Here is a 15,898-nt window from a genome sequence, read left to right on the forward strand (position 1 = left end):
GAAAAATAGGCAAGCGTAAGGATCTGAGTGACTTTGACAAGGGCCAAATTGTGAGGACTAGACAAGTGGGTCAGAGCATCTCCAGAGAAGATCCTCTGTGGTGTACAAATGTGTACATATCTTTCTGCAATAATGGTGAACTCACAGATGTGCAAGTTACCCATACCATGGGCACTGACACACCCCCATACCATGACAGATGCTGGCTTTTGGACCTGACGCTGATAACAGCTTGGTTTTCAGCCTTACCCTTTACGCACCGAGATTTGACTCTGAACCTTTTAATTAAATTGTGCACTGTAGAAGGTGAAATGCCCCAAATCCTACCGATGTGTCTTTGGGTAATGCTGTTCTCAAAGTGTTGGATTATTTGCTGATGCATCTCTTGGCAGACTGGTGATCCTCGACCCATCCTTACTCTTATGGTAAATGGCCTGCACATATATAGCACTTTTTCACATACCAATTCACATACCAATGATACAGAGCTAGCTTGCCATCTGGAGCAACTTGGGGTTGCTCTACCACCTGAGCCACAGCTGCCCTAGTCTTGAAGGAGTAGGCCTTTTTTGGAGGCTTTTTTTCACATCACCTTTTTATTTCAACTAGTCACATTGCTATTAGACTTAAATTTCCTCTGTCCCAACTTTTTTGGAATATGTTGCATGCATCAATTTCAAAATAAACATTTATCTTAAAAAAAAAAACTATGCAGTTGATTAGGTAAAACATCAAATACCTTATCTTTATAAGTCAAAGTACATTTACAAATCACTCCTTGTTGTTTCTATTAGCATTTTCCATACTGTCCCGACTTTTTTGGAATTGGGATTGTAAATTAGCATACTCATTTGCATATTGCCATGTAATTGGATGTAAAGCAGAGAAGATTGCATCACCCATAATACATGAGCCTCACCTTTTCTGGGATGCTCCAGAAGCATTTACTCCAGCCACCTGTTCCCGATAGCATCCCACTTCAACTTCTCCATTTCTCCACAACAAGCACAGGGACAAGCTGGATTCAAACTAGCAAACTCAGAGTGCAGAGGCAAGGCTTTTACCAGAGAGTCACCAATAGTGTCATACTGCCTTTGTGTTTTAAAATGACACCCATAAAAACAAAACTCAAAAAAACAAAAGAAAAAAAAACACATACACAAAAACCATTTTTGTCTCTTTCTTCATTACATCCATTTTATTTTCTCCTCAAGCCTCATGTATATTCAATCTCAAACGTGCTGTGGTATTTGGCACCGAGACATTAGCAACAGATTCTTTAAGCCCTGACAGTTGGCGGGGACTTGTTGTCCAGCACATCCCACAGATGCTCGATTGAGATCTGGGGAATTTGGAGGCCAAGTCAACACCATGAACTCTTTGTCATATTCCTCAAACCATTCTTGAACAATTTCTGCAGTGTGGCAGGGCGCATTATCCTGCTGAAAGAGGACACTGCCATTAGGGAATACCGTTGCCATGAAGGGGTGTACTTGGTCTGCAACAATGTTTAGGTAGGTGGTACGTGTCAAAGTAACATCCACATGAATGCCAGGACCCAAGGTTTCCAGGCAGAACATTGCCCAGAGCATCACACTGCCTCTGGCAAGCAACATCCACATGAGCACAAGACCTGGTATTTTGGAGATGCTCTGACCCAGCTGTCTAGCCATCAAAATTTGGCCCTTGTTATTATTGCTCAGGTCCTTTACGCTCTCTCAGTTTTTTCTGCTTCCCAACACATCAACTTTGAGAACTTTGTGATATACTGTATATATAAACACTTCCTTTTGGTACAAGTAAATATACACACAAAAAAATGTTACACAGTATTTACATTTTATTTCCTGTAAAATAAAAATCATATTAAAAATGGACACAAGTCTCTCAATACATCATAAATTCACCATAATAGTGTCATGCGAGACAATGATTCCTGTGCTTCATGAAATAAACCCTTAGAAACAGTTCATACAAAATGAAAATGCTGCTACTTCCAGTGCCAAAATAAATGGCGGATGTTGTATAAATTTCAGTTTTACAGCTGCTTGGTGATTCTGAACACATACCTTGTGCTTTTTCACTCGCTCGCAACATTTTGCATGCTAAGGATGTAGTTGTTTTGTTGGGTAAGAATTGATGTCTCTTATCAATTGCTTATTACGTCATTTTTTTCTATTGATTTTTCCCATTTCTCCTGAAACACGTCAGAGCAGAAACTGCAGCTGTGACTTTATACTCGTATTCAATCCTGAAAAGTAATATTAATGTGCCGTGCTCAGGTTTTAAGTCACAGATAGTGCTGTAGTAATCTGCACCTTTAGTGCATTCCATATCTAGGTCAAAAAATGTCAAATCGGTGCACCCTATATAGAAAAACAGGTCTAGGGCTGATTGGAATCAAAATTTTGTTGGCGATGTCTTACAATCTAGAAGCTGTTTCTCGTGAATTCAGCAGAGCTCTGTGAGCCTCAGTCTGTTCATTACAGAGGAATAAATATAGGGCAGGGACTATATACAATATGATATTAATATTTCAATAAATTATGTAAGGAATAAAACACAACAGAATGTGCTGTTAAAAGAAAATAATGACAGGGTGCTGCAATGCAGCTGTTATCACCCCGAACGTTGACCTCCATAACAGCATTTCCTGAAGTGTTTTATTTCTCTTATACCACATTAATTTGCCATTAAAGAACAATATGTCATACATTTCAATAGGCTATGGTTACATTTAATGTTGTGTGGTGTCTGAAAAATATATTAGTTCCTGTTATCGCAGCTATAAACATTAATTCCCTCACCAGCCCCTTGTTTTTCTTTCATTGGAAAGAAACAAATGTCATGTTACCAAGAAACTGTGCAGTCCTGGAGACTTTCCTGTGTCGGAAAAACTTTAAGTTGCAGCTTTTGCTCTGACTGTTACAAAACGCTGACACCGAAGACTCCTTCCTCTTTCCAGATATTCTAAATAAGTATCTCCTTACAGAAAATGACACTATATCGACAATTGCACAAGTTTTTTTTTGTATGTTTATGTGATAGGGCATTAAAATAAGCTATAATTTGATTTGCATCTGGCATTACTATCAGAGCTGCTGTTCTTGAAAATTAATAAACACCTTCTGTCCAATCAGAATCAAGAATTCAACAATAGTATAAGTTACAATTTACTTGTCAATACTACTAGAACACTGATGTTTATAACACTAATTTTAAATGTGGCTCTGTACTTTTGGAGGCACTTCATTAGTAAGAATTGGTATACATTGTGTATCATTATAACATTTTTGCTATATAGCCCACCCCTGACAACTGTATCCAAGGTGCGGTCTGGGTAACGTAATCATTACCAAAAAAAAATGTACAGTAGTACAGTCTACTTAGAGATAAAGTACATTATGTACCAATATACAATGTACCTTTACTATAGCATTAGGACACTTTTCTATGCGCTCATCTAAACTGTGTGTTATTTGTGAGACTTCAAATTGTGTAAAAATGCCTCTTCCTGCATTTACAGGGAAGATCTGAAAGCCCTGTGGGAGAGAAAAATAACTATAAAGGTGATTTATTTATTATAGTTTTTATAATTGGTTATAAATAATTAGGATTCCTGGTGTGAGCTCACAACTGCAATTCCACTTTACAAGACGTGATGTTCAGAGAAGCATTGTTTTAAAAGTCAGCTCAATTACTTGTACTGCATGCTCTCAAGGATTGAAACGTTTCCAATCCCTCACAACAGTGTGGTTGCCCAGTGTCAGCATGATAACAAAGAAAAAAATATTAAGCTCCATTGTTTGCCAAGCCTTATTTCATATAAACAGTGGAATGAAATCTACAGGAAAAAAGAGGATTTGTACAATTAGACTCGTAGAGGCCCTAGAAAGTTTACTTCACTAATGCATCAATCCAACGTTTCTTTTATCTCATAATTCCATACATCCTGAACTCCCTCTCACGGCTGTTCTCCTCTTCAGTAACGTCCTCAGCCTTATGTCACAGTCTTTACAGCGATAAGTTCAGGTCCTTCAGCTCAATGAAAACCAGGGTGGCTTTTTTTCTCTTCTTCTTTCTTGCTGATATGGCTCTTTTTAAAGCTCTAATCAGGAATTGCTGTGATAGGCTAGTTTTTGTTGTTGTTGTACTCCTGCAATAGAGGCTTTAGTAAAGTACCAATGCTACAAGGTCAGTCTTCTGATGGAGCACAAAGAGCTCGGACCATGGTGGTGTTTATACAAGTCCTGATCGGGATTTAAATCTCGAAAGGTCAAAAGCAAAAAAAAAAATGTACAGTCTACTTAGAGATAAAAAACATGGCTTCCAGATGGTGTTTGTCCCTGCTAGTCCTGACTTCTTTAATTGTTTGTGCATGTGGTATTGAGAACAGAGAGCACCATTTTAAGATGTATGTTCATAAAGAAATAGAAAAATCGCCTTTTGGACATCTTTTTCCGTTTAAGTTTGGGAGGGTGGAATGTCTATTGTTGGAATGGTCTATATGTGTATATTGTATTTGTGTGTGTGTGTGTGTGTGTGTGTGTGTGTGTGTGGTTATCTACATTTCCTTTGCTGAAACTATCCTGACTGTGTCTTATTTAGTGTGCTTGAGGAGTGACAGTGATCGCTCAATCTAATTTTTTGTGTACAGTTACACATCACTAGCTGCCATGCAGGAGACGAATATAATTATCCAGCCACCTCCAGCACTCATGTCCTGATGCTGATGAGAGGTGTTAAACTGGATGGTGGAGTGATTTCGGCAGTCTGAGTGTGTGTGTGTGATGATGACCAGACCAGTGTCTTGTGCTGATTTGTGGGAAGGTTTCTCACACAGTGCCATTCTCGTGCCTTGGTTTGTGGACGGTTGTATGGGTTGAGGGGCTGCTTAGGGATGGTGCGAGTGTGCACAGGAAGCCAGCTAGTAACGTAAGACCCAGACCACCCCAGGCACAGAACATGGACCAGCCGTAGCCGTGACTGATGTCCTCGGGAAGGCCGTACAAGTATTGAGGATACCGTGACAGCTCAAAGTTGATTCCCGCTACACAGGTGCACAGGGAGATGATACAACAGGTTCCTGGCAGGAAGAAGAATGAAAGAGTGGTCAGAACAGATAGACATGGAAGAACCTGAACACCGGATTTACAGCAGATTAATTCTGATGTGGGCGTGAACATGATTTCTTCACATGGGACATGTTTCTGGATCCAAGAACAAGATTCTCCTCCATCATCATGAGTCATCATTGTGTGCCTTCAATTACTCCCACCCCTGAGCTACAGGAATAACAGTGACCTTCCAGACAGGAAAGCTATTGCATAGTTCAGCATTTCATTTGACTCGTTCATCTTCATTAACCGCTTTATCCCAGTCAGGGTCATTGTGGATCTGGAGTGTACACTGGGCTTGAGGCCGGCACCCTAGATGGGATGCCAGTCAATTACAGGACACCATGCACACACACACATACACACACACATATTCACATGCTCATTCACACTTAGGAGCACTTTAGCATACCAAATCCACCTACCAGAATGTTTTTGGGAGATGGGAGGAAACCAGAGGAACACCATATGTAAAAAGGAGAGCATGGAAACGCTACATAGATTATGAGGTGTCAACACTACCCACTACACCACATGCCACTACAGTTCAGATCAAATAAATTTTGCGAAATTGCTTATTTGTTGAAAATATTGAAACACTGACCCTTCAACCATTTATCTCCAAACAATCACTGTTAATAATTTGCATGTGTAATAGTGATAGCAGGTCTAGCTTTCCATCTGTTTCTAATAAATAAGAGATGAGGTCATGTGATCTTCCTTTTAGACATATATGATGGACTGTAATACAGTTCAAACATTTAAATCTTCACAGAAACAAATTGGCAAAATATTGCACATAGGCACAAAAAGGTATGGATAGCCAGTCATATTGCAACCTGCAAGATTCTGATATTTGTGGCAGCAAAGTGTACAAAGAATGCATGCTAAAAACAACAACAACAACAACAACAACAACAACAACAACAACTGTTTAATATAAGCATATTTAATATATTAAAGTGTTAAATAAGCATGCATACTAAAAAAAACTGAGCATAAAATAAGCATATATACTTGAGTGAAAAATATGTATTACTAAAAAGTTCATACATACTTCAACACAAAAGTGTAAAACATTTTTTTCCCCAAAAAACACAAGTGTACAAAATAAGCGTATATACTGAAAAAACAAGAGTGTAAAATAAGGTACTTAAAAACAGGACAAAAAAAAGCATACATAATACAAAAATATAATATAAATACAAAATACAAAAATAAAATGTGTTAGGTGCAAGTATTCTTGCTAAAAAGACAAGCGTACAAAAGAAACACAAATATTTATAAAAAAAAAAAAAAAAAAAAAAAAAAAAAACCAAAAACCTTAATACTGGGATTTGAACCAACAACCTTCCGATCAGTATTCACTGAACTACTACTGCCTAACCACTGAGCACTCACAAATAAATATTATTAATAAGTATAATAATTACATATTATCACTCTGTAACTTTTGTCACATTGAACATGTGACTGCTTTTTATTTTTGACCTCTTTTATATAAATGAGGGCTGGCCTTCGGTGTATCCTGAGATTTAAAGAAATTAAATGAAACCTGTACTAATATCAGAATTGTTGCCATGATCTCAGGCTCATTTTTTACGCCTTTAGAGATACTTGAATACTAACTAACAATACTCAGAGGTAATTTCACAAACACTTACTGATGTACAAACTAGCTTAGCCAAATGAAGTGGAATAATATCACCACAAGATGGCGACACAATCAAAGCAATGAAATGGAAACAGTCCCAATCGTCTCAGAAGCAAGATTCTTACAAATAAATAAATAAATAAACGCAACATTTTGCAACACACGCACGCACACATGCACACACGCGCGCACACACACATGCACGCAAACACACACATGCACACATACACTTACCTCCCATGAGGAAGAGTAGGCCAGCTACATACTGCATGAGGTCGTGCTGCTGGCAGCAGCCCAGCACCCCAATGATCCATCCAAAGAGGATGATGGAGACAGCCATGCCTACAAAGCCTGCAGTCATCCTGCGCAGATCTGCACACACACACACACACACACACACCACTTCACTTAACCTCTCAGCCAGGGAAAGTAGCACTATATCAGCGGTTATTTTATAGCCACTTAAAATAGTCAATGCAACATTTAAAAAATAATACACGATGGCTCTTTGTGTAATATATATGCTAATATGAGTATACCAGTAATTCTTTGGGATAAAGTAATAAAAAAGTACAGTCTGGAGCATCAGATCACTGTGAGGGATGTTTAAGACTTACGCAGAGCATGCCACTCATCCTGCCGGATGGTTTTAGTGATGTTGACTGGCAGATTTCGGGGCAGGATGGAGGAGGTGTAGTGATATGTCACTGGAGTGCATCTCTGAATCACACCTACAGAACATGATCATACATTAAACAAACAAACAATTTTTAAACAATTCCTTCAATATGCAGAAGATTTCAGGATCCATATTTTGAAATACTTTAATAAAATAAAAATATTATAAAAATATTTATAGCCTCAGCACTGAGTAAAATACATTCATCTTTTTCCAAAAGGCTTCAGAGGTTTCCAAAATTAAGTGCCCCCCCCCCCACCAAAAAAAGTCTCGTCCTAAAGCTATAGCCTTTTCTTTTTTATACAATGACAATCCCTCCTATATTTGATACCATGACATTTAAACCAAATGTGAGGCTTGATTAGTAATATTATCACCTAATTAGTAATCAGGCAATTCTATCACCCTGAAAATTGTGACAGAGTTATAGACTGTGCTGATTTCTTCCAGAACTAGTAAAATTTCAAGTTCAGAACATGCCACTTCATTACAATACTCCTTCTACTCTCACCGTCCAATTTAATAGGAACACCTGTGCCCCAGCTCATTTATGCAATTATCTATGATTATCAGCATATCATGTAGCAGCAGCACAATGCATAAAATCATGCAGATACAGGTCGAGCTTCAGTTAATGTTCAACATCAAACATCAAAATGAAGACACAATGTGATCTCTGTGATTTTGATTGTGGCAAGGATGCTGCTACCAGATGGGCTGTTTTGAGTATTTCAGAAACTGCTGATCTCCTGGGATTTTCACAAACAACAGTCTATAGAGTTTACACAGAATGGTGCAAAAAACACTGAGTGAGCAACAGTTCTGTGGGTGGAACGCCTTGGTGATAAAAGAGGTCAGAGGAAAATGGCCAGATTGGCTCAATCTACAAGAAATTATATAGTAACTGTATAATCAATCTTTACAACCGTGGTGAGCAGAAAAGCATCTCAGCATGCTCAAAACATTGAAGCTTGAGGTGGATGGGCTTCACCAGCAGAAAACCAGATTGGGTTCCACTCCTTTCCGCAAAGAACAGGAGTCTGAGACTATCATGGGCACAGACTCATTAAAAATTTACAGTAGAAGATTAGAAAAGCTTAGGTCTTTTTCCAGTGTTCAACTGTCACGTTTCGGAACCAAAAACCATGCCATGGTTAAAGTCACAGAGAAATAAATCTATAAATGAAGGTAGGATCATACGTTTTGGAAATGTCAATTAAATTAAATTGAATTTGTATTGTGCTTTTAAGAAGAAACAAGCCAGAAATGTTTCTTGATGGAAGAATGTTGGAAGATTTTACTGTTGAGTGCAAAAAACCTGCACACCCTTACGACAAAATTAAGAAGATAAAAAGAGCTAATTTATTCCAACACCATTTAACGTGGTAGGTTCCACAGATGTTCCTACATTGTTACCATTGCCATTATTATGCCATTGTAAATGCCTGCAACCTTTTTTCAGTCCTCTGAGCTGATTTTGAATCTTCTCAGTTGTAGGATTTTTACAGTTTTGTCCTGTGAAGTCTTATAAAATTTCCAATGATAGCTATTTCTTTCCATAGTAGAATGTAAGGATGAGGGCTAACACATATAACACCAGTTACTGCCACTCATGCAGCATCGTAGAAAAGATGAACTCGGTCAGAGGAGAGCACTAACTACCCTGTGCTGTCCTGAAAATCTACATTCAGGAAGACAGTGGTAGAATGCATTCTACTATATTTCTGAGAAAATCCCATAAAGTTTAAGGAGGAAACTCAAAACTCACAACAAATATGAGGGGTGAGAAGGGGATGGGATTTTACCCTTAATTCATTTAGTTATAAAGCATTTAGAAGTGTACTATAATAGAAAAACAATCAACAACAGGGTGGTGTGATGTGATGGTTGTATGATTACCACCCCAAAATTGATTATTTTCCATATAACAGTATATCCTGAAGTGTTTTATTCCTCCTATATCACAACGATTTGCAAATGCTAACCATTTCTATTTATTAAAGAATGAAATGTCATACTTTTTATCCACTTATACCGTAGTTATGTTTATTATTGTGAAGGACATTTGTGAAGGAAGTTAGTTCCTGTTACCATGTTACGTTATAGCAGCTATAAAGAGTTGTTCTCTCACTAGTCTGTAGATGAAAATATGCAGCTTGTCATCTTACTGAGAAACTGTGATAAGTACTCTGTCCTGAAGACTTTCCCATGTCTGAAAACATTACGTCTGACTCTTAGAAAGCACTGACACTGAAGACTCCTTCCAAAAATGTTCTCCTTAATGACAACCTCACCACTGCATGTTTTTTATTCCATTTATGTGAAATACAGTCAGCAGTACTGTCAGAGCCGCTGTTAATCAAAACCAGTGCTATGGTATATACTAAGATAATCCAGGTTTATTCTTCCATCATTCCCATTTGCTAGAGAAGAAGACGTGATAGACTGTAAAATAAAATGAAAATATGAGTGGTGTGAAAACTATATTGGAATGATGATGATTTATATAATAATCTGTGACAAGGCCAAATGAATAATGCAATAAGATGTGACAGCAATTAATTAGTGATAGAGTCTGGAAAGAAACTTTTGCAAAATGTTGCAATATTTAGTGAATGTGAGAACAACACTGCAAGCCAAGCTGGAAAGGAGATTCAATATCATACTGAATATTTATCCAGAGCATACCAAATACAGTGAAGTGAAAAGTATGTGGACTCAAGATGGTTTGTTAAAGGGGATTTATACCAGATTTAAATAACCTGGAAGTACTTTGACATTTTCTGTGCAAAACTCAAACTATCACTTTGCACCATATGATGGAAATGAGTTCAGGAAGAGTAAAACACAATCAGAACTAATTAAGAGTTGTGTGCATGTATGTATGTATGTATGTATGCATGTATGTATGTATTGATTGTGTGTGTGTGTGTGTGTGTGTGTGTGTGTGTGTGTGTGTGTGTGTGTGAGAGAGAGAGAGAGAGAGAGAGAGAGAGAGAGAGAGAGAGAGTTAGAGAGAGAGGGTGAGGGGGATGGGGGATGTGCCAGTCGAACAGCCTGCTGTTATGTTATACAGGGGTTTAGAAGCAAGTGTCATTTTTCCTCATCAGTCTCTAATTAAACTCAGGCAAGCAGGTGAGAAATTCATACCAATCATCTGGATATGGATTGTTCAGGTCTATAGTCTTAAGTAGTAGAACAGAACATGAAGAATTGTCTTATAAAGCTATAGAATAACTGATATATATATATATATATATATAGTAATATTGGCACCCTTGGTAAATGTGAACAAAGAAGGCTGTGAAAAATTGTCTTCATTGCTTAACCTTTTGAGCTTTTGTTAGACAATTTCACAAAAATACTCTGCTATCATGGAAAGGGATCTGAGACCATTCTGACACAGAATCTCTCCAGATCCTTCAAATTTCGAGGTCCATGCTGATTGACTTTCTTCTTCAGTTCACCCCACAGGTTTTCTGTGGGTTTCAGGACAGGGGACTGGGATGGCCATGGCAGGACCTTGATTTTGTGATCAGTAAACCATTTTTGTGTTGATTTTGATGTATGTTTTGGATCACTGTCCTACTGGAAGATCCAACCATGGCTCATTTTAGGCCCAGTCAGGTTTTCATTTAATATCTGTTGATATTTGATAGAGTCCATGATGCCATATATCCTAACAAAATGTCCAGGTCCTCTGGCTGAAAAACAGCCTCAAAACATTAAAGAGCCACCACTATATTTAACCATGGGCAAGAGGTACTTTTCCATATGGCTACCCCTCTGTGTGCGCCAAAACCACCTCTGGTGTTTAGTGCCAAAAAGCTCTATTTTGGTTTCATCATCATAGAACCCGATCCCATTTGAAGTTCCAGTAGTATCTGGCAAACTGAAAATGCTTGATTTTGTTTTTGGATGAGAGTAGAGGCTATTTTCTTGAAACAATAATTGTTACACACCTATATTTATCAATGTTTTTTATATATATAAACCTGTGTTTTGTTTGCAATTGTTTGATATCCATGAGAGCAGAGTATTTTTGTGAATTTGTTTAACAAAAGATCAAAATGTTAAACAATAAAGACAATTGTTCACAGCCTTCTTTGCTCATATTTACCAAGGGTGCTAATATTAGTGGAGGGCACTGTATGTTCATAGACTGATATTCCAATATCAAATATTGGATTATTTCAAAAGCTTCACACACATGCAATTGTGCAAAAATTACTACTGCAGATTCAATATTAGATGAAAACTGAACATGAATAAAATGTTTTTTTTAAAAACATGCTTGTGCTTACCAATAAAGGAAAACAAACAAACAAAACAATTACTAAACAAACCTTTAATTCCATACAGTAGTGCTGTTTGTTACTGTTCTTATGGGTTATCTGCATCTAGGCAGCATCTAAGCATTACTTTATATCAGCCTGCTTTATATATAATCAAAGGTTTTTTTCTTAAAAAGGGATTAATTCTAAGAACCACTTCTAAGTGGCTCCTTCTCTTTAAACAGGAATACGTTTATTAATTATCAATCTATTACCATTGACGAACCCCAGGAAATGCATCACTATGTATTATACATAGCCACTTATAGGCAGGTGAACAAATCTAATATCCCGTGAACAGAAAAAAATAGACGTTCACACCACCTCGCTCAGCAAATTCACACCAGAAATAAGTGAGAACAAAGCTCTTGTTCTAGGCCTGTATATGATTGTAGATCAGCTTATGTCGTTACTTAAAATGATTTTAAATCCAGCATCAGCACTGCTACTCCAATATCCCTTATAACACAAGCTCTAAACAGACATCAGGTTTATTCCCAGTCAGGCCGAGCTGAGGCCATCGGTTCCAGAGCATGTTCAATTCTCTATCAGTGGTTGCATATTGCCAGAGCCTGCTGTGGAAGATAATAGCCTGGTTCGCACCACTGGGTTGTTTTGCTTGGCTATAACTGGTTGTTTTTATTGTGTGTGGAAATGCAGCATCAGCACATGTATAAAGGGCAAACACAGCATATATGCAAATTAAGTTTGATTAGAGGAGGCCGCTAGCATCCTATTCTATTACATTAGAAATATCAGGTTCAAAGTCCGGGTAAGATTTATACACAGTTCACTTGAATACAGGTTGAAATGAATTAATAACTTAATAGTATGATTAACAAAGAGTATATTACTATTGACTGATTAACAAATAGTATATTACTATTTATAGCATACAATTAACAAAGCAATGTGAATTAGGGGTCAATATGGTAACAAGGACAAGGCTAGCATTAAATGAGCCATATTATCAGTAACTTACCTTCTTTTTATGCAATTTAAAGGAAGTTAGGGCCTAAAACTATTTGCTTAGGGTTTGAAAATAACTTATGATAAATCAAAGAGGGCCTTCTCTGCCTTAGTGCCACCGGACCAGACACTTCTATATATAATACTCATAAAGAAATAAATCACATATAATCACAAAAGGAACATATACAGGTCCAAAATGTGCCAAATAATACAAAATCATGAATTATCCCAGTGTTATAACAGTGTTAATCTCCTATTAAACTCATATTAACATAAATAAAGAGTTGACTCCAACATTTTGGTGGCCTTAAATGAAAATGGTCAAAATTGTATAACAGGTAGAATGATTGATCATTTTTGCTTTAAAACAATTTAATAATAAAAACAGTTTTAAATAATACAATTTTGATTTCAAAATTATTAACACCTCCAAATTTATATTCTGTGAAGTCTCATTTGGAGAAAAATAAAATCACTTGAACCTGTAAAGTACAACAAGTTTGTAGATGGATCATGAACCACTCCATCAGACAGAACATTTCAAGGTAAGTACAGGGGTGTCAATTTTCCCACGTTTTTTGGTTAGATTTTTTTTTATATAATATTTAAAAAATATTTTTAATATAATATTTTTATGAAAATACTTTTGTTAGAGTAAATGCAAGGAGTTTCAATTTTTTTTTTAATTAATGAGAATATGATTTATTATATGCAATATTTTTGCCCATTTTCTTCTGGAGATGTCTGTACAATTCAGAGAGTCAAATACCTGTTTGAGGTGATTCCTATTTTGGAAAAAAGTAAAACCATTATCACCTTCATCACTGTAATGTTATTTTAAACACTCTCCAAATAATTGTTCATCAAGAGGGCAAAACGGTACTGATTAAAGAAGCACAATTATAAACAGCACATATTAACTCTGACACTAATAATATAATCTGATGTCACAGATTCATCAGACTTATTTTTCCCACCATCTGCACAAGCGATATCATTGAATATTATTTCAGACATAAAAAATGGCAAATATCAGTGTAAAATTGACCCAGACACCTTAACTCACATGTTTTAAAGTCAAAGCCAAATAGGTCATGTACATGGAGTGAGTGAGAAAGACAGATGTAGTCTGAGCCATAAACAGAAATGTAATCCTGGCTGCTGGCACTCTTTCAGGTGTATGGTACAGGTTGAGTGCTTCATCACTGCTTTATCATTCATGGCATCTATACAGCCACATAAATGCACAAGGGAAATCCAATGAACACATTATTGATGAATATGAAGTCAAGTGGTCTGGCAGCCAAGATGCAATAGAACTTGTGCAAAGGCAGAAGCAAAAATGTTGACCAAAAATGTTGACAAAAAAAAAAAAAAGCCAATGTGGGCTACTTTGCATGAAATGGCTACTGTATAATAGTAAAGCGCAGACGGCCAGTCGTCTGCAAAATGTAGCTGGTTAGTATTTTAACGCCAAAAAAAGGCAAGAGGCCCTTGTTTTGTTACATAACATTCTTGGATGCCTTCGATGTCTGTAATGTCCACAGTTCTTGCTACCCCTCAATGTATTCCTGAACTTAAAATACAATTCTTCCCTTACTAAGTTATATTCCAGCCTTGTAAAACACCTTTATGTATATGGCCTGGTTGGAAGCTGTGTAGCCCTTGTTCCCTTGTATCCCACAACCCTCCAATGCCGCCTGCCTGTGAGCTTATAAATAATTGACTCTTTGCTTCTCTTACACCCCCTCCGCAAATTAAACCCATTATACTTCATTATATCATGGCGGCTTTCGAGCTGACGCAAATACACCCAGCACAACGGAAGTGCTGAAGGCCCCCCCCCCCGCCCAGAGATTTGTACTCTTTACTACACTTTACTACAGTTACGATTCAGCACCATGGACAGAGGATTCAAACGCTGTAGTGACTGTATTGTCATTGCATAAGACATTGATCAAATGTAGTAAAATGTCATTTTAATAGGCTGTAACTCTCAAAATCAGTCTGAATGAGTTATGTGATAACTGGGGGTTAGATAATCGTGAGTAGGATGTTTAGGAGAAGTGCAAACATTTCCAAAACACAGGAAATTACGACCAATCAGAACACCATTCAGCACAAAAGCTCCAATCTCCACTGTCGACTAAGCAACTATTTTTCTATTTGTGCTCATAACACTTCAAGCTCTTTAATTTTTGCGCCTATGGAAGCACGGGAAAACCAGTGAGAGCCTCACCTCTGTAGATGAGCTCGTCCGTCTCCAGGTCGAAGCCGTCGCGGTAACACTTCCTCCACAAACCCGACACGGTGGAATTGAACCGGCGGCTGCAGTGCGACTCCATAGCCGCCAGCGGAGCCGCGAGGTGCCTCTTGTCTCTGGTCGGGCCTCCAGCACCGGTTTCCGGCGGCATCCGGAGAGGCAGGTTGCGGTTCGAGATGGAGATGTAGCCCGGGTCGTTGCGGTTGCTCGCGTAGCTCTTGCAACGCTCGCGGTGCCGCCGCGCGTCCGTCTCGTACCAGTAGTCGGTGCAGATGGCCATAGCGAGCAGGCAGAGTGAGCCAAGAGCCAGCAGCAGGCCCGCGCTGGTCAGCAGCTTGGCGGCGGCGGCCATCTTTCTCGGTTGGACTCAAGGCGAGACGGGCGCCTGGCACAAATGAAGCGGACGCTCAAAAGACGCTCTCGTGCTTCTTCGACACCGACATGCCGGACCCTGCGGCCGCGCTGTGCTGATGTTAGTGATGAGCAGAGACCCGCCAGATGTGCGTTTATCCCTATATCAGTTTGGGCTTCAGAGAGACAGAGAGAGAAAAGCAGAGAGGAGAGGATGCTGGGAGCACTACCGAGGAGCGTTTGGAGGGTGGAGTGCGCTCGCTCTCTCTCTCTCTCTCTCTCTCTCTCTCTCTCTCTCTCTATGAGAGAATGAAATAATCGCCTGAAGAAAAACAGAGAACGGGTTTTATTTCACGTTATGATTATTGTTACACTTAACAGGCTAATGAATAATAACTCAATTATATCTCCAATAACTTCAGTGAAATCTCAGCTTTCTGGTGTCTAATCATATCAGAAGCAGAAAAAGAAGCATCATAAACCCATACAATATTTATAACCCTTAACCGGTTCCTGCAGAGCAACAAC

General features: G+C 38.2%; 2 protein-coding genes across 2 annotated transcripts in view; one reads left to right on the plus strand and one right to left on the minus strand.

The window, feature by feature from the left end:
* The window catches only part of gas2b (growth arrest-specific 2b), a 29,688-nt gene extending 28,256 nt beyond the window's left edge, over positions 1-1,432 (plus strand). Inside the window, exon 8 of the mRNA XM_017459345.3 lies at positions 1-1,432. This exon is cut by the window's left edge and continues 1,068 nt beyond it. The gene's annotated coding sequence lies outside the window, so the exon portion shown is untranslated.
* An 830-nt stretch (positions 1,433-2,262) lies between these two features.
* Positions 2,263-15,682, minus strand: tmem276b (transmembrane protein 276b). Its single transcript, XM_017458354.3, has 4 exons — positions 14,996-15,682; positions 7,389-7,502; positions 7,006-7,143; positions 2,263-5,086 (listed from the first exon to the last, which is right to left on the minus strand). Exons 1-4 carry the CDS (start codon positions 15,369-15,371, stop codon positions 4,836-4,838), a joined length of 879 nt encoding a protein of 292 aa, XP_017313843.1. The 5' UTR covers positions 15,372-15,682; the 3' UTR covers positions 2,263-4,835.
* Positions 15,683-15,898: the final 216 nt, after the last annotated feature.

The sequence above is a fragment of the Ictalurus punctatus genome, chromosome 27 (genome assembly GCF_001660625.3).
Source record: "Ictalurus punctatus breed USDA103 chromosome 27, Coco_2.0, whole genome shotgun sequence".
In the NCBI taxonomy this organism is placed as follows: domain Eukaryota; kingdom Metazoa; phylum Chordata; class Actinopteri; order Siluriformes; family Ictaluridae; genus Ictalurus; species Ictalurus punctatus.

Excerpts from the sequence above, each read along its gene's own strand:
- tmem276b (XM_017458354.3), bottom strand. The coding sequence starts at position 15,371 with ATGGCCGCCGCCGCCAAGCTGCTGACCAGCGCGGGCCTGCTGCTGGCT. Across the intron at positions 7,503-14,995 it reads GGACGAGCTCATCTACAGAG|GTGTGATTCAGAGATGCACT; the intron begins GTGAGGCTCTCA and ends CATGTTCTGTAG. Across the intron at positions 5,087-7,005 it reads CCTACTCTTCCTCATGGGAG|GAACCTGTTGTATCATCTCC; the intron begins GTAAGTGTATGT and ends TCTTCCTGCCAG.